This window comes from Lactuca serriola, chromosome 9, assembly GCF_051521515.1.
Source record: "Lactuca serriola cultivar US96UC23 chromosome 9, Lser_US96UC23_V15, whole genome shotgun sequence".
Classification (NCBI taxonomy): domain Eukaryota; kingdom Viridiplantae; phylum Streptophyta; class Magnoliopsida; order Asterales; family Asteraceae; genus Lactuca; species Lactuca serriola.
This window is the reverse complement of record NC_136416.1, coordinates 176,501,750-176,527,675: the sequence shown is the minus strand read 5'-3', so window position 1 is coordinate 176,527,675 and position 25,926 is coordinate 176,501,750. Positions and strand designations below refer to the sequence as shown.

At 38.7% G+C, this 25,926-nt stretch overlaps 1 protein-coding gene across 1 annotated transcript; it reads left to right on the top strand.

Moving 5' to 3' along the window:
* Nucleotides 1-22,796: 22,796 nt before the first annotated feature.
* LOC145076322 (uncharacterized) lies at nucleotides 22,797-23,856 on the top strand. The gene is made up of 6 exons (XM_079022244.1): nucleotides 22,797-22,846; nucleotides 22,913-23,039; nucleotides 23,132-23,192; nucleotides 23,300-23,421; nucleotides 23,503-23,610; nucleotides 23,710-23,856. The coding sequence occupies exons 1-6, from the start codon at nucleotides 22,797-22,799 to the stop codon at nucleotides 23,854-23,856; spliced, it is 615 nt and encodes a 204-aa protein (XP_078878370.1).
* Nucleotides 23,857-25,926: the final 2,070 nt, after the last annotated feature.

The following is a 25,926-nucleotide window of genomic DNA, read 5'->3' as shown; positions in this document are numbered from 1 at the left end:
TTACATGTGATTAGGGCGCTATAGACTCAGAATCTGCAGCCTTTGCTTCATTCCCTGTTCTTGTTTGATTGGGGGTCTGAAGTTAGGGCGGTTTATTCGAAGGACTATCTTGCTTCGGTTACATGTAATCGGTATGCACTATGCAAGTATTGGGTCAACTAGTAATGATTCTCCCTATAAGTATCTTAGAATAGTACGTCTGTTAATCCTCTTTTCCCCCTTTCTCGCGTAGATAGCATGGCTGGCTTCCACCTACCCGGCGATCCGTACTTTCCGAACCAGGGCAATGGAGGATGGCTCGAAGAGGAGTCAGACGACGATCACCCTATTCCTTTGGATGATCATCATGCTGAAGGCTTCTCGGATAGCTCGAGCTCCGAGCCAGAAGTCAACAACCAACCTCCTGAAGCCCTGAACCCTAACCCCCGACCGACATTTCAGGGCCCCACTCCTATGTGGGCAATATCCTTGCGTCGATGGAGCGAGGAGCAGGGTCAGCCTTTACCTTACATTGGAGACCGAAGTTTCTACAACATAAGCGAAGGAGGATCAGCAGATCGGGCTCTGCCCATCATGATCCGAAGAATTGCCAGGAATGTTGAGCAAAGTCAAGCTGCCATTGGTCGAGTTGTAGAAGTGGATGCCAACTCAAACCTCAACACTGTTCGCATTTGCCAACTCGAAGAAGCCATGGACAGGACAAGGAGGACCAACGAGGCTCTGCAGCATCAGCTGGCTGCATCCCGAGCTGAAGTTAGGGAACTCCGAGCACGCCAAAGGACTCATGATCGACACCTTCAAGAAGTTATGCGTCAACTAGAGGATCTGAGGATTCGCCCAACAAGCAGCCGTCGCCAGTAGAAGACGTCTAATTACCTCACTCTTTTGTTTAAAGGACTAGCCTTTTATCTCTATGTACCGTAGATCTCTTGTCTGTAAACATTCCTAGTTTAAAAGTACTCTAGTTAAACCTCTAAACTGCCAACATTTTCTCTATGGTATGATGTAAGACCTACTGCTAGGTCAATTTTCATGAATATGTGTTGCATCATTAATACCAGTATGCTGGCAGTTGATTTCTCTATTACTATAACTCTTACCCTGATCTGGATTATGTTGATTTAATCCACGAGGCACTCTATTCATATTCGCAATAGGCTCTTACTATTGCTATCATTTCTATGATCTTCCAGCGAAGGATGCCTCCACGAAAGCGTCCCAGCAGAGGAAGACCCGCAACTCAAACCCCTACTCCACCACCTCCTCCTCCGCAGTTCGATCCGGTGTTGTTCCAAACGGTTGTGACTGCGGCTGTAACAGCAGCCATGGCCCAAATGAACTCGGGCGATGCGAGTGGTGGAAATTCTAGATTTGGTGAAGTCCACCAGCGAGTGCAGGGATGCACTTATAAAGACTTCATGAATTGTAAACCTGCTTTCTTTGATGGGACCGGAGGAATTTTGGCATTGTCCCAATGGTTCGAAAGGACCGAAGCTGTGTTTGAGATGTGCTCTTGTCCCGAAGAGAGCAAAATCAAGTTCGCTACTGCTACCCTCACTAACAGAGCTTTGTCATGGTGGAATGGCCATGTCAACGCACTCTCCTTGGTCACAGCCAATGCCATGGGCTGGGACACTCTAAAAGATCTTATGAGAGGAGAGTACTGCCCTAGGGGCGAAGTTCAGAAGCTTGAGGAAGAACTCTGGAACCTCAAGATGAAAGGGACCGACATAACGGCTTATACGGCCAGGTTTTGCGACTTGGCGGCTATGTGTCCCAACATGATCCCCTCTGAAAGCAAGAAGATTGAACGTTACATCTGGGGTTTAGTGCCCCCGTATCGAGGAAATGTTCTGGCTTCACGCCCTACCACTTTTGACAGCGCCAAGGAATTGGCCCAGAGTCTGATCAACCACGAAATCTCCTCCACTCCAGCAACAACAACCACAACTACCACTGCACCATCCGGATCATCTGATAGAAAAAGGAAACGATGGGATAAGAAGAAGGGCAAGAAGACTCAAACCGCCTCTAAGGACCAGCAAATTGTGGCGGTCCATGCTGCCACCACCCCAGCCACACCAGCTACTCCAGCCCCGCCAAAGGCTTACAGTGGAAACTTGCCTAAGTGTCCCAAGTGCCCTTTTCACCACAACGGTCCATGCCGTGAACTGCAGTGTTCCAACTGCGGACGGAAGGGCCATACTGTCCGATTTTGCAAGGCCCCTCCCAAACCTATCACACAGATTCCTGGTACGGGAGTGACCCCAACTTGTTATGGCTGCGGTGAAGCGGGCCATTTTAAGAAGAACTGTCCGAAGGCTGCAAATGCTGGGGGAGCTGGAAGGTTACTTGCTATCGGTCACAATGAAGCGGTAGCCGATCCCACGGTGGTCACGGGTACGTTTCTTCTCAACAACTCCTATGCCTGTGTCTTATTCGATAGTGGTGCAGAAAGAAGCTTCATAAATCAAAACTTTAAACACTTGCTAAAACAAACCCCTCAACCACTAAAAGAAACATTCGTCGTAGAAATGGCTAATGGGAAGACAAAAAGCTCTAATGAAATCTATATAGGTTGTACTCTCACGTTAGATGATCACCCCTTTTTAATCGACCTTATACCAGTCTCAATCAAAAATTTCGATGTCATTGTTGGTATGGATTGGCTAAGCCTTCACTACGCCGACATCCTATGCTCCGAGAAAGCCATTCGCCTGAACTTTCCGAATCGAGAGACCCTATTGATATATGGAGATAAGCCAAGTACAAACCTTCGTATCATCTCTAGTATTCAGGCTCAGAAATACTTGCGCAAGGAATATCGCGCCTTTCTTGCTCACGTTGTCGACACTAACCAGAAATCGAAAGATCCAAAAGACATTCCTGTAGTATGCGATTTTCCTGATGTCTTTCCGGAGGATCTTCTAGGCCTACCTCCCAAACGACAGGTTGAATTCAGAATCGACCTAATCCCAGGAGCTACCCCCGTAGCTAAGTCGCCCTACCGACTAGCGCCCGCCGAAATGCAAGAACTATCCGGTCAACTCAACGAACTTCTCAGCAAGGGCTTTATAAGACCGAGCTTCTCACCTTGGGGAGCTCCGATCTTGTTCGTGAAGAAAAAGGATGGGTCGTTTCGGATGTGCATCGATTATAGGGAACTCAATAAACTCACGATCAAAAATCGCTATCCTCTCCCTCGTATCGACGACCTATTCGACCAACTCCAAGGAGAAAATTACTTCTCCAAGATTGATCTTAGATCGGGGTACCATCAGTTACGGGTGCTCGAGGAAGATGTTCCAAAGACAGCTTTCCGAACCCGCTACGGGCATTTTGAGTTCGTAGTGATGCCCTTTGGACTGACTAACGCCCCCGCAGTATTCATGGACTTAATGAATAGGGTATGTCGTCCATATCTAGATCAGTTCATCATCGTCTTTATTGACGACATTCTCTTCTACTCTCGAAGCGAGGAAGAGCACAGAAATCATTTACGATTAGTCCTGGAAACCCTGCGATCCGAGAAGTTGTATGCGAAGTTCTCTAAGTGCGAGTTTTGGATCCGGAGAGTTGAATTCTTAGGGCACGTGGTCAGTGAAGAAGGAATCCACGTGGACCCCTCCAAAATCAAGGCTATTGAGAACTGGTCAGCACCAAAGACGCCTACGGAAATTCGTCAATTTCTAGGCCTCGCTGGCTACTACCGTCGATTCATCCAAAATTTCTCTCGGATTGCGAAACCTCTCACCATGTTAACACAGAAGGGTGTATCATTTGACTGGGAAGAGAAACAGGAGAGAGCATTTCAGACCCTGAAGCGAGCCCTATGCACCGCACCAGTATTATCCCTTCCCGAAGGGACAGAAGATTTCGTCGTATACTGTGATGCATCCAATCAGGGGCTCGGTTGTGTCTTGATGCAACGAGGCAAGGTTATCGCCTATGCCTCGAGACAACTAAAGAACCATGAAGTGAACTACACTACTCATGACCTCGAGTTAGGAGCGGTCATCTTCGCATTAAAGATCTGGAGACACTACTTGTATGGGACGAAGAGCGTGGTGTACACTGATCATAAAAGCCTCCAACATATACTGAACCAAAAAGAACTCAACATGAGACAGCGTCGATGGGTCGAGTTACTTAACGATTACGACTGTGAAATTAGATATCATCCGGGGAAAGCCAACGTAGTAGCGGACGCCCTGAGCAGAAAAGAATATTCCGGACGAAGAACCAAGTCGTTGACAATGACTATACATTCACATCTATCCACGCAGATCAAAGAGGCTCAGCTGGAAGCCTTAAAGCCTGGAAACGTGACGGGCGAATCCCTGTGCGGAATGGATAAAAATCTGGAGGTTAAGGGTGACGGAGCCTATTACTTTATGGGCCGAATCTGGACTCCACGCCATGGAGGTTTCAGGGATTTGGTTATGAGGGAAGCACACAACACTCGTTACTCCGTCCACCTAGGCTCAGATAAGATGTATCTGGATCTCAAAAAGCTATACTGGTGGCCGAACATGAAAGCGGAGATCGCTACCTTTGTAAGTAAGTGCCTTACTTGCGCGAAGGTCAAAGTAGAATGTCAAAAGCCATCATGACTCCTCCAACAACTAGAAATACCAGAATGGAAGTGGGAGCGAATCACAATGGACTTTATCACCAAGCTGCCCAAGACAGCAGGTGGATTAGATACCATTTGGGTCATCGTTAACAGGCTGACCAAGAATGCCCACTTTCTACCCATCAACGAGACGGATAAGATGGAAAAGCTGACTAGGACTTATATAAAGGAAATAGTGCGATTACATGGCGTCCCTATATCTATTATATCAGACAGAGATAGTAGATTCACCTCTAGATTTTGGCAATCATTACAAAAGGCACTAGGGACGAGGCTGGATATGAGTAGAGCCTACCATCCGCAGACTGACGGACAAAGTGAGAGGACGATCCAAACCTTAGAAGACATGTTGCGAGCTTGTGTGATCGACTTCGGGAAATCGTGGGATACACACTTACCTCTTGTGGAGTTTTCCTACAACAATAGTTATCACACGAGCATCAAGGCAGCTCCATTCGAAGCCCTCTACGGCCGAAAGTGCAGATCCCCTTTGTGCTGGGCCGAGGTGGGAGACACTCAGTTAGCTAAAGGACGAGTTCCTGACAGCGCCCTCACTGGTCCAGAGATCATTCGAGAGACGACCGAGAAGATTGTACAGATACGTGAACGACTAAAAGCCGCTAGGGATCGACAGAAAAGCTATGTCGACAAACGAAGAAAACCCTTGGAATTCCAGGTGGGAGACCGGGTCCATCTGAAGGTCTCGCCCTGGAAAGGCACGATACGCTTCGGGAAGCGTGGAAAGTTAAACCCAAGGTACATAGGGCCTTTTGAGATTCTTGCTAGAATCGGCCCTGTAGCTTACAAACTAAACTTACCCCGCGAGCTAAGTAACATACATCCTACCTTTCACGTCTCAAACTTGAAGAAATGTCTGTCGGACGAGACTCTCGTGATCCCCCTCGACGAGATCGAGATCAATGAGAGCCTCAACTTCGTGGAAGAACCTGCTGAGGTTTTGGATCGTGAAGTAAAGCCGACGAAACAAAGCCGCATCCCAATTGTGAAGGTTCGGTGGAATGCCAAGCGAGGACCGGAATTCACTTGGGAGCACGAGGATCAAATGAAACTCAAATATCCTCATCTCTTTGCTTAGTAATATGGTAATATCGTATCTGTCGTATTCTAAATTTCGGGACGAAATTCCCGTAACGGGGGGATGATGTGACAACCCCAAATCTAATTCCGTTACAAATCCCATTTTCACTAACGGAACGTGTCACTATACGTTATTTTATGTAATATTTGGAATCGTCAATATCCGAATATCTAAGTTTATGCATGGCTTAATATTATCATAAGAAATATAACTCGTATGTGTTAACCCCGTTTAACCTAATAGAGTTGTATTACCTTTTCAACCACTTCACCCGGGTAAAAAGTTTTAACCCAGTTAACTTTAAACATCGGATAGCCGTGTATCGCGTGCGATTCCCGAGACATATGAAATGAGTGTACACAACATTTGAATACTCTTTTACCTCACACCCACTCTCTCTCTACTTTCTCTCTCTAGACTCGAAAACGACCCTGATTCCGCTAATTTCCGACTTCCAAACGTAAGTACTCATCCTCTATCTTAATCTAGTCATGCTTCATTGAATTTAGGGGCCAAAAATCATAGAAATCAAGTTCCAAAGAGGAGTTTACGGCCTAAGAAGCTCCTTAGGCCGTAAACCCCCAAAACCATGCCAAAGACCAAGTTTTTCCTTCTTGTAAGTTAGTATACTAATTAAGGTTTATAACTAGAAGAGTTTGGACATTAAAACACAAGAAAATGATGCTTAAAAAGGAGTTTACGGCCCAAGCTTGTGCTTAGGCCGTAAACACCTCAAACACCCCACAAATCCATGATTTAAGTCCCAAAAGATCAATTAGGGTGTTTGGTAATTTAGACATGACAACAAGGAAGGCTTAAGTGCATTAAACATCATCATTTGAACACAAAAAGAGGAGTTTACGGCCAAGGCTAAGCTTGGGCCGTAAACACCCAAACTTTTGTGTCAAATAAGTCCCTAAACTACCCTAATGCATGAAAGGAATTTATCTAAGGCCTTTGGAAGTGTGTTGTACCATTAAACATCTCATTTTGATACCAAATGAAGAGTTTACGGCCAAGGATGTTCTTGGGCCGTAAACTCCCCAAAAATTCATGCCAAATTGTTCCAAACTCACTATAGGGTCTTCTAGGATTTATCTAAGACATATGAGACCATGTTGTACAAGTAAAACCTACATCTTGAAGGATCTATAGGAGTTTACGGCCCAAGAACAAGTCTTGGCCGTAAACTCCCCAAAAATGTCACAAATTGTGATGTTTAATCCTACCCTTTTGGTCCAAAACACACACCACTAAATTAAGGAAGTGAGATAAGGCCCTAAACACACATTTTGGAGTGTCACAAGAGTTTACGGCCAAGCCTAGGGGGCTTACGGCCGTAAACTCCCAATGAGTGGCTTTTAGGCCATAAACTCCAAGAGAGTGAACTCATGGACCCTCCCGTAAATCATTCATGGCCTTGTACCACTCCCGGGAACCCTCTCTAGGCCTAAAAACCCTGAAAACGATGCTAGAATGTCCAAATACTATAATGTAAAGCATAAGATGATTAACTTCTTGTAAAATACATATTTCATATGACATTAGGGTCCTAAAAGGTGCTCAAGTGGTTATTTGGTACCAAACGCTCAATCGACACTTTTACCCGATTTACCCGATTCACCCGATTTCCGCGATTTCAGGTGAGTTCATACCCCTTAATGAACCTTTCAAATGTTTTAAATGTTTTAGGGGGGAGATACAAGTTGCTTATAAATGTTTATGTAAAGTTTTACAGAACGATTTCCGCTTTACAAGGATTAATCACATGTGATTCACTACCTTTAGTTCAAATCACATGTGATTTGTCCCTATGCCTTATAAACGGGTTTAACCTTTTTTTTAAACTATTTTAAATAGTGAGATAGATTTTAAATGCTCTTTTGGAAAAATACTTTTATTAAATCAATTTACTTATAAAATGTAACCACTCTGATATAATTATATAAGTAAGACTTGGAGGACTTAGGACCGATATCTCGCCTTATTTCCTGTTCTTGTTTGATTGTGGGCTTAGGGTAGTAGTTATCCGTCCGACTGTCGTCGATTTCTTAGTTATATAATCTGTATATCAGTGTGGGATACGAATATTACTGCTTGCACTTAATACTAAAGTCACTAGCATGCCAAGAACCGCCCTCACTAAGATAAATATAATTGGTATAGTTGCGGTTGCTACAGCTACTACTCGCTAAAGTCATTCCTACCTACACTATAATACTCACTATTACTAGACGATACACTAGTAAGAGAATACACTATGATCAAAACTAAAAGATTACTACACTATAACAATAGAGAAAACACTAACGAACAATAATACACTAACCCACTACGAGATACTCTATTCGCTATCCACTACGCCCGAAGTTTTCCAACAGGGAGACGACTCTACATGTATAGATCTATACGGGGCAGACGCTATTACATCCCGACTGTTAATTTCAGTCCGCGCCGTGCAGGCCCAGGGATGCCACTACTTCACTATACTGTGCATGACTGGGAAGGTCATGGGATCCTCTATTATTCTCACTATTAGAAATATGCAAGGAATACACTATAACTACTCTAAAATACTACACTAAATGCTAAACTACATCCCGAAGTAAGTAAGTATTTATCACTAAAGGAAGCTTGCACCTCTATCACTGATTACAGGCTTAACCTATTCTATCACAACTACTATTTGGAGATTTTCTAATATACTTTTACTATAAACTGTTTCAAGAAAATGAAGAATGCATACTTTTCACAGATTTTTCACTTACAATGCATTTTCTGGAAAATATGGGATTTTTCCTAAGTTTCTACTACTTATGAACATAAATGATACATTCTTAGCCCTAATGTTTTGTATACAAAAACTCACACTAAACTCTTATGAACTCACCAGCTTTATGCTGATATTCGTTTTCAAAATAACTTGTATCTTCAGGTCAAAGATAGACAGGTACAGTCGGAGCATTTTTGGAGAAGGTGGAGCACACAAGACCCATCTCTTATTTTTGATTACTTTTGGGTGATTGTTAAACATTACAATACACACTTGTAATTAAACTTACTATGTAATGCTATGGTTGTATGTTTCTTGTTTCCACTATGATGCAATTGTGATGATACTGTTCGCTACGTCATCCACCCCGAAACGTATTCCGCCGTTATCGGTTTTGGGGTGTGACACATACCAAAATAGTTATGGAATTAGACACTAATCCAACATGTTTGTCTAAGATACATGCAAATAATTATTTTTCCAAGGTTCATATCCTAACTAGCATGGCATGGGGAACTTGAATCAAATAAAGCTAGTAAAAATACTTACCTTGTAGTTGTAGTTGATTCCTTGGAGTTTTAGAGCCTAGCACCAATAGTGTGTATGCCTCAAATGGAAATCACAAATCACCACAAACTTGGTACTTTGAGAGAATAGTCACTACTATCTTGAAATCGGCCCTCTTGCTTTACTCACCTCAACTAGTGTCAACTAGTGTGATTTCAAGAACCAAAGCCTCCTTTATATAGTGTGGTGGATTACGGTTACATCCATGTAAACCCTAATACCCATGTCTCTTCATTTCCATGAGATCCATGGGTTAAAGCTCCATGGAGTATCCATGGACTTTACATGCAAGCCTAGCCCAATCCAAATAAGCATTAGCCCACACTATATAAATATAGAAGCCCATATAAAATTAGTAATATCTTTGATCTCTAAATTAATCCTAGATTAATTATAGATCAATACTAATTAAATAATATGATCTTATATTAATATATTAGAACTTATAATATATTAATAAATAATAACTTGTACTATTCTCAAAAGATTATCCATAAATTGTTCGGGTGAAGTGCAACCCAAATGGACCATGCCAGGTCGGGTCAAGTACATACCAAATATAGTTATGGACTTAGACACTATATCCAACACTTCATTATCATAGAAAATTTCCATGGGCTCCTTTATGGCTCGCACAACTCCACGGTCTCCAATGAAGTTCCTCAACCATATTTCCTCCTTTGACGCTTCGCTCGCCGTTATGTACTCTGATTCGCATGTTCAATCAGCTATGTTCTCCTGCTTAGAACTTTTCCAAGTCACCGCTCCTCCATTTAGGGTAAAGACCCAACCCGAATGAGAACGGTAGTTGTCCCGGTCGGTATTAAAACTGGCGTTAGTATCTCCTTACACCCTTAAGTCATTAATCCCACCGAGGACTAGAAACCATTCCTTGGTCCTCCAAAGGTACTTAAGAATATTCTTGACTGCGGTCCAATGTGCTCTTCCAGGGTTCCCTTGATATCTGCTGACCATGCTCAAAGCGAAGGCCACATCAGGGTCAGTACAAGTCATAGCATACATGATCGAGCCAACTGCGGAAGCGTAAGGTACTCGGCTCATCTCTACTATCTCGACTTCGGTACTCGGACTTTGAGTCTTGCTCAACTTGGCATTACTTGGGATTGGTAAGTCCCCTTTCTTGGAATTCTCCATACTAAAATGCTTTAGTACCTTGTCCATGTAAGTATTCTGACTAAGTACTATTAGTCTTTTACTCCTGTTTCTCACTATCCTTATTCCCAATATATAGGCAGCCTCTCTGAGGTCCTTTATAGCGAAACACTTCCCAAGCCAGGACTTCACCTCTTGCAGGGTCGGAATGTTGTTTCCTATGAGTAGTATTTCATCGACATACAATACGAGGAAGCTAACTATACTCCCACTAGCATTGATGTCACACCCCAAAACCTAATCGACGGAAACGTTCGGGGGCGGAGGACGTCATGTACAGTATCACAATAAGGCATAATAGTAAATAGGCAACAACATCATCCATTGCATTAATAATATAATTTAATACAAGTGTGTTCTTTATAGTTGTAACAAACCAAAAATACGAATTCAAAATATGAGATGAGTCTTGAACGTGCTGCATCTTCTCAAAAACTAGCATCGGTACCTGTCTACTGATGACCTGAGAATACAAGTTATTTTGAAAGCGTAGATCAGCATTAAAGCTGGTGAATTCATAAGTATTTTAGTGTCGTTGCTTGTATGCAAGTGTTTGTAGTATTTGTTTGTAAATGTTTGTAAATGTTTGTATCACCTAGAAAATCCTATATTTTCTACTAAAAGTAGCCTTCTACCAAGACCCAAATGTTCAGTATGTTATTCGTTTGTAAAAGTGTGTAATTTTCCCTAAATATAGACTATCATTTACTAGAAATATAGTTTACATTACCATTTAAGTGAGTAGCTCACATTATGAATGTAATGGGAAAATAATAATGATGTACATGTAGTATTAGGATATAACTACTACCATTGTACTAACTACCTTAAAATCATTGTTTTTAATTAAGGCGAAATGTGATATAGTTGTAACCATTCTTGATTGACTAGTTGAAACACGACACTCTAAGGCATCGAAATGGTATGACATTAGTCACCCGTAGACCTACAGGTCCTACTATAGCTAGTACCAAGGTGTAGGATAGCCAGTCCCATATAGATCCACACACCAATTCACGCTCTCCATCCGGGAGACTCTGGTTGCAAAACGCAACACAACAATTGCTTTCCATGTCATGAAGTAGTGGCTCACATTAATTTTATAGTGTTCTAGTGTTTGTATGTTCTCTTTATAGTAGCGTAGTCTATTGAATGATCTCTTTGTACTAGTATAGTGTATGTTCTCTTAGTTTCTCATCATAGTATGTTCTTTTGTATAGTGTACTGTATTGTATGTTCTCTTAGTTTCTCATCATAGTATGTTCGTATTGACTCATGAATGAAATGACTCTTGTATTTTTCATTGTACTAGAAATAGTGAGTAGTGACTTCCTAAACTATACCTATTATAGTTTACTAGTAAATTTGTTTGTATGAATGAACAAGTTTGTACACCTTTGCTAACCAAAGGTATTGAACTGAATGTACATACACATAATATATAACTAAGATTCAAGCAACTGTCAGACAAACAATCGAATACCCTAAGTCCACAACCAAACAAGGAACATGAAATAAGGCGAGTTAGCAGTCCTAAGTCCTTTCAATCCTACTTATATAAATATATTTATATAGATATGATTTTGACAATATATAAGTTTGAAAAAGTTTAATAAAGATTTTTGCATATAAACGAGTTTGTAAAACGATTTGAAACAGTTTGTTTGATAACACAGTTTGAAGTATAGTAAATCTGTTTGTTTTGATAGTTATTAATCACATGTGATTGATATAATAACTAAAATGTTTCTACTTGTATTCCCCCCTTAAAAGCATTTAAAATCATTTAAAAGATAAGTTAAGGGGTATGAACCCACCTGTAGTGAGTGGTTTGGATGAACGAGTGGTATAGGATGCTAAATGTCAAGTAAAGACTTGAGCACACACATAAATCCTATTTAGCATATAATGACACATATATGCATACAATTAGTGTATAAACAACTAACAATGTAAGGAAAGACACCCTGGGACTTAGAAAACACTTATATTGAAGTGTTAGAAGTACTAAGGGTTGCATCTAAGGGGGTATGGCCACACTATGGTGTTTACGGCCAAGGAGTTCATGGTTTTAGGAGTTCACAGCCATAGAGTTTACAACCTCATGAGTTTACGGCCGTAAACTTATGATGATTTGTGCCAAATGATGTTTTAAGGTCTTAAAAACAACAAGGAAGTGTTCTAGCCTCATGTCCAAGCCTTAGGAAGAGTTTAAGGCTCATATGCACATCTAACTAGTGTTTACGGCCAAGGAAGATGCTCCTGGCCGTAAACACCTATTGTTCTTGGGAAATGCATGATTTCAAGGTGCTTTACATGTGCTTCAACTAGACATCGAGTATAGGGAAGTGATACTTACGATATAGAAGCTAAGAAGGTTGATTTTGGACCAAAACACTAGTGTGTGTTCTTGATGTTCTTGGTGAAATGAAGAACACTTGAAGATCTAACCAAAGGAAGAGATTTCATGGATGAGATCATGTATCTTAACTAGATATGGAAGGATATCAACTTGAAAATGGAAAGATTACTTACTAGATTGAAGATCAAGGTGAATGTTCTGGATGATACTTGAGAGAGAAATCGAGTTCTTGAGGTGTAAAGGTGAATAATGAAGAAAAGAGATGGAATATCATGTTTAAGGACATGAGTTTACGGTCGTAAACTCACATGGTGTGGCGGTAAACTCCACATGATGAAGTTTATGGCTTGCTTGGTGCACAATGGACTCAAGCAGATACTTCCTAACACTCATTTCTCGGATGTACTAGGCTTAAAATGCTCAAACAGACTCTAAACAGTGCTAAAAATTAGCAGAAACAAGTCTGACTTTGACTGAATTGCATTGTTGTACAAGATAGAAATTTTGGGTTGTCACAATTGACATATACACATGATTCATCCTCACTTCGCAGGAAGCCAAACTCTTTGACTTTCTCGTCGAAACAAAGATTCCATCTGTGAGACGCTTGTTTCAGTCCATAAATGGATTTCTCAAACTTCCACACTCTATTGGGATGCTTCGCATCGAAAAAAACCTCTAGCTGACTCATGTAAACATCCTCATCCAACTCTCCATTAAGGAAAGCGGTTTTGAAATCCATCTGCCAAATCTCATAGTCATGAAATGCAGCAAGGGCTAGCATCACCCTAATAGACTTTATCTTCGCAACCGGTTAGAAGGTCTCATCATAGTCAACTCCAAGAGTTTAAGTAAAGCCCTTCACAACCAATCGCGCCTTATAAGTGTGTACTTTCCTATCCGTGTCGGTCTTCTTCTTGAAGATTCACTTGCACCCGAACGTCTTACGACCTGGCACATTGTCAACTAAATTCTAAACTTGGTTGTCATACATGGAATGAATCTCGCTGTCCATAGCCTTTTTCAACTTTGCAGACTTTGGGCCTGCAATGGCTTCCTTATAGCTGTTAGGTTCATCCAAATTTATTAGTGTGCTCTCACTAATAAATGTATCCCCTTCAGTAGTAATATGGAAACCATAAAACTGGGGTGGAATGCTAACTTTTTCAGAACATCTAAGAGGTAAGGACTCGTCAGTCGGTTCAACAGGAGTTTCCTCCTCAAGTTGAGCGCCAGTGTTAGAGGTTCATTCATCGTTCGATTCTTGAAGCTCTTCAAGATCGATTTTCCTCCCACTGTCTCCTTGGCTTATGAGTTCTCGCTCTCGGAAAACCCCTCTCCTTGCAACGAAGACAACATTGTCACTCGGTCTATAAAAGAGATATCTAAAGGACTTCTGCGGATAGCCGATGAAAATACACCGCTCACTACGAGGTTCGAGCTTGTCGTGAGTCTTTCGTCTTACGAAAGCCTCGCAACCCCAAACCTTGATATGTGCCAATGAGGGAGCTTTCTGTGTCCACATCTCGTGAGGTGTTTTGGCAACCTTCTTTGTAGGGACTAAGTTAAGGATATGGGCGGCAGTCTCTAAGGTTCGATTACGCCTCTCAGCTACACCATTCAGCTGCGGTGTCCTAGGTGGCGTTAATTGTGAAACTATTCCGCATTCCTTGTGGTAGTCATGGAATTCAAGTCTAAGGTACTCTCCACCTCGATCGGATCGAAGCATCTTGATTTTCTTGCCCAACTGATTCTCCACTTCTTGTTTAAACTCTTTGAACTTTTCAAAGGTCTCTAAATTGTGCTTGATTAAGTAGATATACCTATATTTGCTATAATCATCGGCCAAAGTCACATAGAAGCGACTTGCATCCCTTACGGTGGATCTAAAGGGACCACACACATCGGTGTGTATGAGATCTAATAAACCCTCACCCCTTTCACAAGTACTAGTGAATGGTGACTTGGTCATCTTTCCAAGTAAACAAGACTCGTACACGTCATCATCCCTAAGGTCAAATGACTCCAACACTCCATCCTTTTCGAGTTGGGCTATACGTTTCTTGTTGACATGTCCAAGACGATAATGCCACAAGCATGCTTTGTCCAAACTATTGGAAGATTTGATATGCAACACATCATTTCCTAAGTTGTCTACAACCATCACAGTTTCATATATTCCATTACAAGGCAATGATTCAAAATAGAAAACACCATTAAGATAAGCATTAATAGAACCCTTTTCATTATCAAATGAATATCTAAATCGTTGTCTATACAAACCATGAAAAGAAATAATGTTTCTTGACATTTCTGGCGAATAGCAACAATTATTCAAATCTAGTCCTAATCCATTACTAAGCACTAAAGAGTAAACTTCAATCTTGGTGATAGGCGATGTTGTTTTGTTCCCCATGATCAAGTTTATCTTCCCATGCTCCACATCCTTATTTCTTCTTAGGCCCTTCAAATTAGAAAAAATGTGAAAACACACCCTGTATCGAGAACCTAAGAAATAGCATGTGATGAATCGTTAGATTGAATAGCATAAATATCTGCGTAGGACAGCTTGATCTTTCCATCCTTGATATCTTGTAGATATTTCGGGCAGCTTCGTTTTCAATGCCCTTTTTCGTGGCAGTGATAACACTCTGCATCCTTTGGGTTTGAGGTGGGTGCTACGGGACCTGCCATGGTTCAACTAGAAGAGGTGCCATCATGGGACTTTCCCTTATGGTGGCTCTTTGAGGGAGACTTCCTCTTCTTACCCTTTCCTTTCCCAATAGCCAAGATTCACTACAAGAGAAACGCGATTTTGCTAGGGAAGGTCGCTATGGAACGTATTTTCGTTGTTAATCTGCAATGGATCGTGCTATGGAATGTCGTTCCATAGTAATGTTGCTACTACATGCAGATTTTATTATTGGTAGCGAGAATGGGACTTGCTAGGGAAAATGCTACCGACTCCATATCCGTTGGTATTATGCTACCGATAGTTCTATGGAACAAAAATTCGTAGCAATTTCCAATGACATTTGTTACCAAATCACTTTCCATTGTACTGTTGCTGTGGAATTCATTATCATGGTTACTATGCAACGGAGTTTGTGATGGAAACCAATTCCATTGTTGAACTGCTACGGAAGTACCAGTCGTAGGTATTTGCTAGGGAATTGTATTATGGAATATGATTTCGTATGCTTGTTTTGGAATGGAACAAAACGCGTAGCTAATTTGTGACGCCATTTGTTGGGATGTTGTATGCTTAATTAATCTTCTTATACTATGGATGAATTATTATTATGATCAATGGAATTTGTAAGATATGGTTTGAATGAAATGTTTTTGAATTGGTAATATGTGTCATTAACTAATGGCTAAAAAATGTAAAAATGAATTATAAAGTAGATATTGCTGGCAAGCGGACTCGAACTTAAGTTTATGCTAGAAAAGGGCGTGGTTAAGCCAGTTGTGCTAATCAAATTGTGTATAGTTTCTTGAAAACATAGTATATAATGAATAATTAACAACGAATTCATTACAAACTTATTTTTAATTACATTAACCGGGCATGTTAAAGTATATAATCTATGTAGATTATTTTCCTTAATAACGAATTCATTACAAACTTATTTTTAATTACATTAACTATACTTCATCACAAAAATAACATGGGTTTCACGTATACTTCATCCTACTCAAACAACATATCAAGCAAAAATGACTAAAATGCCCTTTTAACAGAATGATGTAAACACAAAACCAAAATAAAATTATAGTAGTACTTTACAAATTCATATACAATACAATAAGAACACTAATATTCAATGTCCAATCTATTATCAACCATTAAAATTTTTAAGAAATATATAAAATGTACCATACTCTACATACCAATGACAAACCGTGGAATATCTTTGTCGATCATCATCCTCTTCATGATCTATTGCCAATGCACCTTCAACAGAATGATGTGGGTCTTCACATTGGAATGTGATGTTATTCGTTGTAAGTCTATGAACAATATCAATAGCCTACAACAACTCTTTGGCACTATCAACAACACCCGTGTACTCCCCATCATCCGGAACTGCCCAACCAAAATAGTCATCAAGTAATTGTAAACCTACACATTAAAATATCCATCAAATAATCCAATGTACCATTTTCAATACAAAAGTAAATATTATACAACACAACACAACTAAATACTAACCCCAAACTACAAACATGCCTTAATTAACTATATATATAATTTAATTTACATATATACCATATATACATACCTTCATCACATTGACGAGGCCCTCTTGAAATGTAGATCATTCCAAGCAAATACATTTCCTAAAGATGATCTTCATCTGCTGCTTGTCTCAACAAAGTCAATCCTAAATCAAAATTACGATATTAAAAGCACTCATCCTGTTGACAGAATATCAATATCAATATATAACATCAATGACACAAAATATTAATAAATGGTATAGATTACATATAATTACTGAAAATACACATACAATTCCTTGTCTGAACATGGCTTCAATGTTATTATGCAATGCACATGTGCGTATAAATAAATCAGCTTTCAAAATTTTGGGACCCATTCCTTCAAACATGTCAATGCATGTTGTTCTATACACTTGAGGATCACCCCCGCTTCATACATCTTCTTTGAACTTCAAAAATTTTAATACACAGTAAATAACAAATAAATAAAGTTGTACTTCATCAAATATACATTCATTAGTTGACGTTTATTGAGAATTACCAAAGTCTTGCAGAGGCGATGTCTTTTGTAGATTCTGACCCTAATACTAAAAATATTCGACTCAAAATCTCTAGTGGGAGATCATCTAACGAACAACGACTTCTAGTATTCGACATTCTATTTACAAAATACACATTGGAGTAGTTGATTACAATTTTTTTTTAAATTAAGCGTAACTATGAAAGACAGTGTAACAAGGTATGGAAAAAAAAACTTACTTTATGTTGATTTGGTCGAGAGGAGTATAGGAGTCTCTATTATCGGAGAAAATTGTTTTTGATAATGATTATCCTTCGACGATTTGGGGTTTTAGTGTTTGTATGTAGATTTATCGTCTGGAAAAGTTGAGATGTTCTGAATGGTTGAAGAACTGGAACGTCGGCGTGACGTCAGAGGTGTGATGGGGCCTTAACAATTTAGAGTGCAAAAAGACCAAATTACCCATGAAATCATTCCAAATATGTGAATACTAAAGGTATTTGTGTCAAAACACATTATTCAAATATTATAACCTTTTATAGCTAGGTAACAGTGGCCTTTTGATTGTTGAAATTAAAAAGACAAAAATAACATATATATCATAATCCATAGTGTAATACATTTATATTAACATTTCACCAAATTATATATATATATATATATATATATATATATATATATATATATATATATATATATTAAAAATGGAACAAGATTTTAACAGTAAACTTTTGTACTTTAGATTTTGGACACAACAGTTTTCTTTTGTTGCCATTTTTAGTCCCTATGTTTATAGTAACTTTTTTTACTTTGATTTTAGCCACAATACTTTTTCTTTGTTGCCACTTTTAGTCCCTATGTTTATTCCTTTACAATTTTACCCCATTCAAAGCATGGGTTCTCCACTAGTTGATATTAAACCAAATTACCAAATCCAAAATAAAATACATGTATGTTTATGCCTTTACAATTGTATTTTATATGTATTTAATACTCGGAAAGAACAAACATTTTCTACATACAACTATAATCACAATACAATATAAGCACTAATATTGAAAGTCCAAAACACATTATTCAGACATTATTTAAATGTCATTCAAACATCATTCCAAAATTGTACTCTTTTAGTCCCTTATTAACAAAACAACATATTTTCTAATAAAGTGACAACATCAACTAATTACTTATCAAGTAAATTACTATATATTCATATATTAAACCAAAGAATGTACATAGCATTAGTTGTCATAATACGAAAGTACATATCAACAAACTACTCATAAATTATACCAAACTCCTTAGAAAACCTAACGAAACAAGCATCCTACAAACAAATTTCACACATAAACACCCATTTGTATCCATTCACAAAAGCATCTGACACACTAATTATAGACTTATGCAATGCACAAGATCTATGTAAGCCATGGAAGTGTACATGTTTCTTACCCTCCCTATTTAGGTTGAGATAAACCTTAGAACAAGTTGCTCTAAGATTCCACTTACCTTTTGCTCTGTAGTAAGCATTGTTCAACAAGTCCAAAGTTTCCTGCTTCCTATGTCTCCCTTCAGCCATCAACATCATTCCCAAGACAAATGTTGAATCCAAATGTCCCAATGCAGATGCTTCTTCAAGCATTGTTTTCCCTTCATGTTCAGCTTCTAAGAAAAATAACTTCATTTGAAAAAAAAACATTAAACACATAATTTCTAGTTAAAGTTATGGAAAACAAGAAACAGATTAATTACTACTATGCATATATATATATATATATATATATATATATATATATATATATATATATATATATATAACAACGTACCAATCCATTCCTGAATAGAATATTTTGGGTTTCTAATCTCTAAGCATTTTTTGACAACTGCATGTTTCTCGTCAGACCAACCATGAAATCGTAATCCATCTAACTCCATATGTTTATATACTTCATCCGTTTTTCCTATGTCGTTGAAGAATCTGTAACTGCAAACGAAACACAATATTCGCTCCATAATGTAAAGATAACTCAAATACACGTGTGAAATAGAATGATCAAAGACAAAACTTACACACTCTTCATCCTGAAAGCCTCGACTACTGAAATTTTTGCCAAGTCAACTATTATTTTCTCCATCACTTCAAATGACATGTCTGTTAGCGATTTCCTTTGATTTTTTGATTGAATCTTAGAAGGAGAACTGGATTTCATAATAATAAACATTCACTAAGATAACGATTCTACGAAAATGATTTCAGGGTTTTTTGACTGTCGGAATTTTGAAATTGGGGCTGTTTGCAAGTGACTGAAATAGGAGTGAAGAACTGAAACAACATGTTTCATCGGAAAACATTATGGCGCCTAGAAGATGTTCCATTATAAAATGACCAAAATGTCCTAATACATACAATGACTCGTATTTAATTAGTAAGGGTAGTTTTGTCAATAGTAATCATTACAAGAAAATTTAATTTCTATTTTAATCAAGGTTGTAAAAATCGCTCGACGGTAGCTCGACGGTTGACTGTCGATAAGCGATTAATAAAACTCGGCGGAGATTAATCGGGGACCCAAAATTATTAATAAAATTATTTAAAAAATTAATATTTCCTACAAAATTAAGTATTTGAAAATTTTAAATTTTAATACACAACTGGCACAAATGATATATGCTGACCAATGGCCCATATGTCATCCATGGGTGATACCATCACACCATAAGCAACTACCATGTTGACCAATGACCCGTACGTCATCCATGGACACCATAAGCAAATACCATGTTGACCAATGACCCATATGTCATCCATGGTTGATACCATCATACCCTAAGCAACTACCATGTTGACCAATAACCCGTATGTCATCCATGGACACCATAAGCAAATTCCATGTTAACCAATGACCCATATGTCATCCATGGGTGATACCATCACGCCATAAGCAACTACCATGTTGACTAATGACCCATATGTCATCCATGGACACCATAAGAAAATACCATGTCGACCAATGACCCATATGTCATCCATGGGTGATACCATCACACCATAAGCAACTTCTATGTTAACCAATGACCCATATGTCATCCATGGATGATACCATCACACCATAAACAACTATCATGTTGACCAATGACCCATATGTCATCCATGGGTGATACCATCACACCATAAGCAACTACTATGTTGACCAATGACCCGTATGTTATCCATAGGTGATACCATCACACCATAAGCAACTACCATGTTAACCAATGACTTATATGTCATCTATGGACACCATAAGCAACTACCATGTTGAGCAATGACCCGTATGTCATCCCTGGGTGATACCATCACAATATAAGCAACTACCATGTTGACCAATGACCCATATATCATCCATGGGTGATACCATCTCACCATAAGCAACTACCATGTTGACCAATGGCCCATATGTCATCCATGGGTGATATCATCACACCATAAGCAACTACCATGTTGACCAATAACTAGTATGTCATCCATGGACACCATAAGTAACTACCATGTTAACCAATGAGCTGTAAGTCATCCATGGACACCATAAGCAACTAACATGTTGACTAATGACCCGTATCTCATCCATGGGTGATACCATCACACCATAAGCAACTACCATGTTGACCAATGACCCATATGTCATCCATGGGTGATACCATCACACCATAAGCAACTACCATGTTGACCAACGACCCATATGTCATCCATGGGTGATACCATCACACCATAAAGAAACTACTATATTGACCAATGACCCATATGTTATCCATGGGTAATATCATCACACCATAAGCAACTACCATGTTGACCAATGTCCCGTATGTCATCCATGGACACCATAAGCAACTACCATGGTGAACCAATGACCCGTATGTCATAAATGGACACCATAAGCAAATACCATGTTGACCAATGACCCATATGTCATCCATGGGTAATACCATCACACCATAAGCAACTACCGTGTTGACCAATGACCTGTATTTCATCCATGGACACCATAACAAAATACCATGTTGACCAACGACCCATATGACATCTATGGGTGATACCATCACACCATAAGCAACTACCATGTTGACCAATGACCCATATATCATCCATAGGTAATACCATCACACTATAAGCAACTAACATATATATATTGACATGACCCGGACATCTTGTATATATAAATTTTGGTTTAAACATAAAAGCATAAAGATGTATAGTTTATTAATGTTTAATCCTCGTGTATAATTTAAAATTAAAATTATAATATGAACACATCGTTACTCTATATTCTTTTTTGACGTTAGCTAGATGTATATACCCTATCTATCAATCTGAAACTACTTTAATAAATTTGAATTACTAAATATTTATCGGTAATTAACACTGTTCAAATTTTTCATTAGCAGTGCTTCAAAATATTTCTCAATTCCTTTCCCTCAAACCTACACACGATTACGTTGCATATTAGGGTAAGTTTATTGATTACATATTGGATTTACATTTTCTGTGATCATCGTCTCCGACGGATAACTGATTGAAATCTTTGTTCATTATATGTTTGTGCACTGACTTTAGTGATATAGGTTGTCACGCATCTAAAATTTATTTTTATTTAATTTACTATTATCGTGATGATCGTTTCTTGTGCTCTGATCATCTTCATGTATATTATCATCTTAAATTACAAGTAAATTGGTTTTAATTGTATTCAATAGTTTGCATGCGTAGTAATGCCTTTGTATATAGTTTATTTTTATTTTTTGTTTCTCTCGTCTCATCAGTAGTTTATCATCTTTAATACGTTGGTATTCTACAACTTTTTGTTAATTTTTAAGCAAGAAAGATGTCGAACTCGAAAGCTAAAGGAGCATCCGGTGTGAAGACAACTAAATTATTGCACCACAGGTCATGAAACACAGCAAGATTTCAGCTGCAAATTTCATAAACAGACAATTACATGATGAAGAAATCGATCCAATACCAACAACCACATTCAAAGCACCTATAACATCTACCAATAAAACCCAAGTACCTAAATCATTAACATCAACAATGAGTACCACTTCCTTGGCATCACTTACAACATCCACACCGTCCTTAGAAAATACATCTAAAACCTCAAAAATTGGAACGATACAATCCTCAACACTTACATCAAAACCAAAACTTCAGCACCTACATCATCTAAACCATCCTCAACACCGACACCCACTACCACATCATCAACACCTATATATACTACCAAAACCTCAAAACATGCATCTAGAGTACCATGATCGACAACTACAGTAACTACCACACCCTCCTTAAGTAAAGGAACTACCACATCCTCAATATATACATATATCCCAACACCTACTACATAATATACCCCATCAACAACACGTATCCCAGAAACTACCCCATCACCAACACAACCAACCATGAATGGATCTGTAGTGGAAAGTGTAAAAGGTGAAAACAATTCCTCTATGTAAAAACTTTTGGTTTAAACATACATATCAATTCATAACTTAACACATCACATGATCACTTGCAGGCTAATGCCATCGGGCCCTTGTGCACACTTTATTAGTCAGTCCTTTAAACAAAGAGTAGATCCAGAAGGGTACGCTTGGGGAAAAGTAAGCAAAGAAATGTGTGAATTATATTGGGAAGAGTTTCAGGTAATTAACTATATGTGATAAATTGTTGTTTAGTAAACATTTACACTTAAACTGATGTTTGTATTGTTAATGTGTAGAAAAAATGTTGTTAGGATGAAACAATAGACTCACTGGTGAGGCAAGCTTGGGCAAGGAAAGAGGCAGAAAGTTATGGTCAATATCTCTTCAACATGCGGAGCCCAAAAAGAAAAAACATGGCTTTAAACCTACTCATATTCCACAGGAAGTCTGGAACTCCTAGCAATTAAAATGGAATACAGAAGAATACAAGCTAAAATCTGAGAAGAACAAGAAAAATAGGCGTAACAGTGTGGCTGATGGAGTAGCAAAACCTACATATAACGCAGGATCTGCAAGTCATTTGAAGATTGCTTTTGATTTGGTAATTTTTTAAATGGTACATCGTATCAATGTTTATATATTTTTATCTGTATATTTGACATTTTATATGGTATTTATGCAGAAGAGGAAATTAGGACGTGATCCACCCCATAGTGAATTGTTCCTGTATACACACACGAAGAATGACGATGGTGTCACTTTCACAAATGAAAAAGATAGACAAATTCATGTAATATTCATTTCAGTGTTAAACTTTTATATTTTAGCTATTCCATAATATCTTTCATAAATTTGATATATTTTAACTTATATTATTTTTATTTTGTAGGCGGCGTATACAGAAAAACAGGAAGAGTTGGAAGCTGAAGGTGTTGAATTTGAGGAGGACAAGTTATTTTATGCTGTTGTTGGTGGTCATGATAAAAAAAAAAAGACTTTATGGGTTACGCTCTTTTGCAAAGGCGGTTCCCAATAGGAACGGTAAAGCGGATGTATCTTACATTTCGGGAAGAAAAATGATGAATTAGAAGAAATTAGGGAGATTGTTGCTAAACCAAAATAGCAAAACGAAGAGCTTAAAGAAATGATGAACGCCCAACAAGAACGCAAGGGTCGGGCATCTTGAAAAACAACTTCAAACCGCATTGGATCTTACTAATGTGTTTACAGAACAACAATAGTAGCTTGATATATGTTTACTGTAGAGTATTTATTTTAGATTAGCAACTTTCATTTTTCCATGTAATAAATAACTATTGTATTATTTTATGATATAATGGTTTTGATATTTTTTGTTATTTTTGTTTTTCATATGTTACTACAAAATAATTTGGATATAATTTATAAATCAATTATCCATCAGTCTATATGGAATCTGGTATATAATATATACCATGAAAATTTCTAGGGATTCATGACCACGAAATTTGCTAGTAAGTCATCAAACGAAATTTACTAGGGATTCAACACGACGAAATTTGCTACGGAATCACCACCACAGAATTTGCTAGGGAATGACAACCATGGAATTTACTAGGGAATCACCACCAAAGAATTAATAGGGAATGACCACCACGGAATTTACTAGGGATTCACCGCCACAAAAATTGCTAGGGAATCACCACTAAGGAATTTGTAATGGAATAACTACCACGGATTGTATGACAGAATCCTACTACGGAATACACAACGGAATACCATCTACCACGAATTTCATTTCATTGTCACATTTGTGACGTAAGTATTGTTTCCATTGCAAACCCTCGCTACGACGTTTTTAGGGAAGGAAATGGGCCGTTGCAAATTCCATAGCAAATCATCTTTTGCAACAGAATTTCAATTTTTCGCAATGGATTCCTTCCGTAGCAAAATCGCGTTTTTCTTGTAGTGATTGGGACAACAATAGGAGTAGGAGTTTGTGCAACGGACTTGTCCTTGAGGCTGCTATCAGCAGTCCTCAACAGGCCTTGAAGCTTGCTCAACGTGTCCTTATCGTTGTTCATGTGGTAGGTCATGCGAAACTGGTTGAAGCAGGGTGGCAGTGAATGAAGAATGATGTCAATCGCCAGCTCTTCATCGAAGTTAACATTTAACTTCAGCAGGCGGTCAATATATCTTTTCATCTTCTACAGATGAGCAGTGACAGACTCTCCGTCTCTCATCTTGGTCGTGATGATCTCGTACCTCTCCTGCCTTGCACTTTGGTGGTATCTTTCAAGCAAATCCTGATGCATTTTGTAGGGATAGAAGTCATTGTAGGACTTTTGGAGTTCAGCAGTCATGGTTGCTAGCATGATGCAATGGAATTTCGTGGCATCACGCTCATGGGCTTCAAAGGCAGTGATCTCCTCTGGAGTAGCAGTGTTGATGTTAACCTTTTTCAGCTCCTTTTTGAGGACATACTCCTTCTCCTCGTAACGGGTGACCATCCTCATATTGCGGATCCAATCGTTAAAATTGTTTCCGTCGATTATCACCCTCCTGCACAAATTCATGAGTGAGAATGAGCCGGAGGTGTTTGAGCCTGAAGCGTTGTTGTTTCAGTTCGACATATGAAAAGGAAAATAGACAAAGTTGATTAGATAAGAATCTCCAATTAAACACCCAAATGAGAAATTAGGGCTAGGATCCAACAACATTATTTGCAATTTAGAAGTGGGATGCGATAATCTAAATAAAAAATAATTTGAAGGTAAGTGAATGACAATTCACTAATTTCCACCATGAAAAACAAAACATAAGATAAGTTTTAAATGTATTGAAACTCCTAGATCTTTTGAGATTCATTGAACTTTTCAATGGCATGTTTAAATCTCGATATGCCCCTCAAGTTTATGATTGGGATACTGAGGATCACAAACAGGGTGTGAATAACCATGAAAATGTAGATGGTGCCCCCAATGTTACAATCACCTAATCAATGTGCCAGTTAACCACACACGCTGCATTGATCAATGACAAACATCGAGTCACCCTTTGCCACCTTTGCTTAGAGCCAAATTAGTGTCTCAGTTAACCACACACGCTCCACTAACGTCTTAGCAAG

What these genes read in the sequence shown, in the direction of transcription:
- LOC145076322 (XM_079022244.1), top strand. Translation starts at nt 22,797, where the DNA reads ATGAATGGATCTGTAGTGGAAAGTGTAAAAGGTGAAAACAATTCCTCT. An exon ending in TATATTGGGAAGAGTTTCAG is followed by an intron (nt 23,040 to 23,131) that starts GTAATTAACTAT and finishes AAATGTTGTTAG; the next exon opens with GATGAAACAATAGACTCACT. An exon ending in GAAAGAGGCAGAAAGTTATG is followed by an intron (nt 23,193 to 23,299) that starts GTCAATATCTCT and finishes AATGGAATACAG; the next exon opens with AAGAATACAAGCTAAAATCT.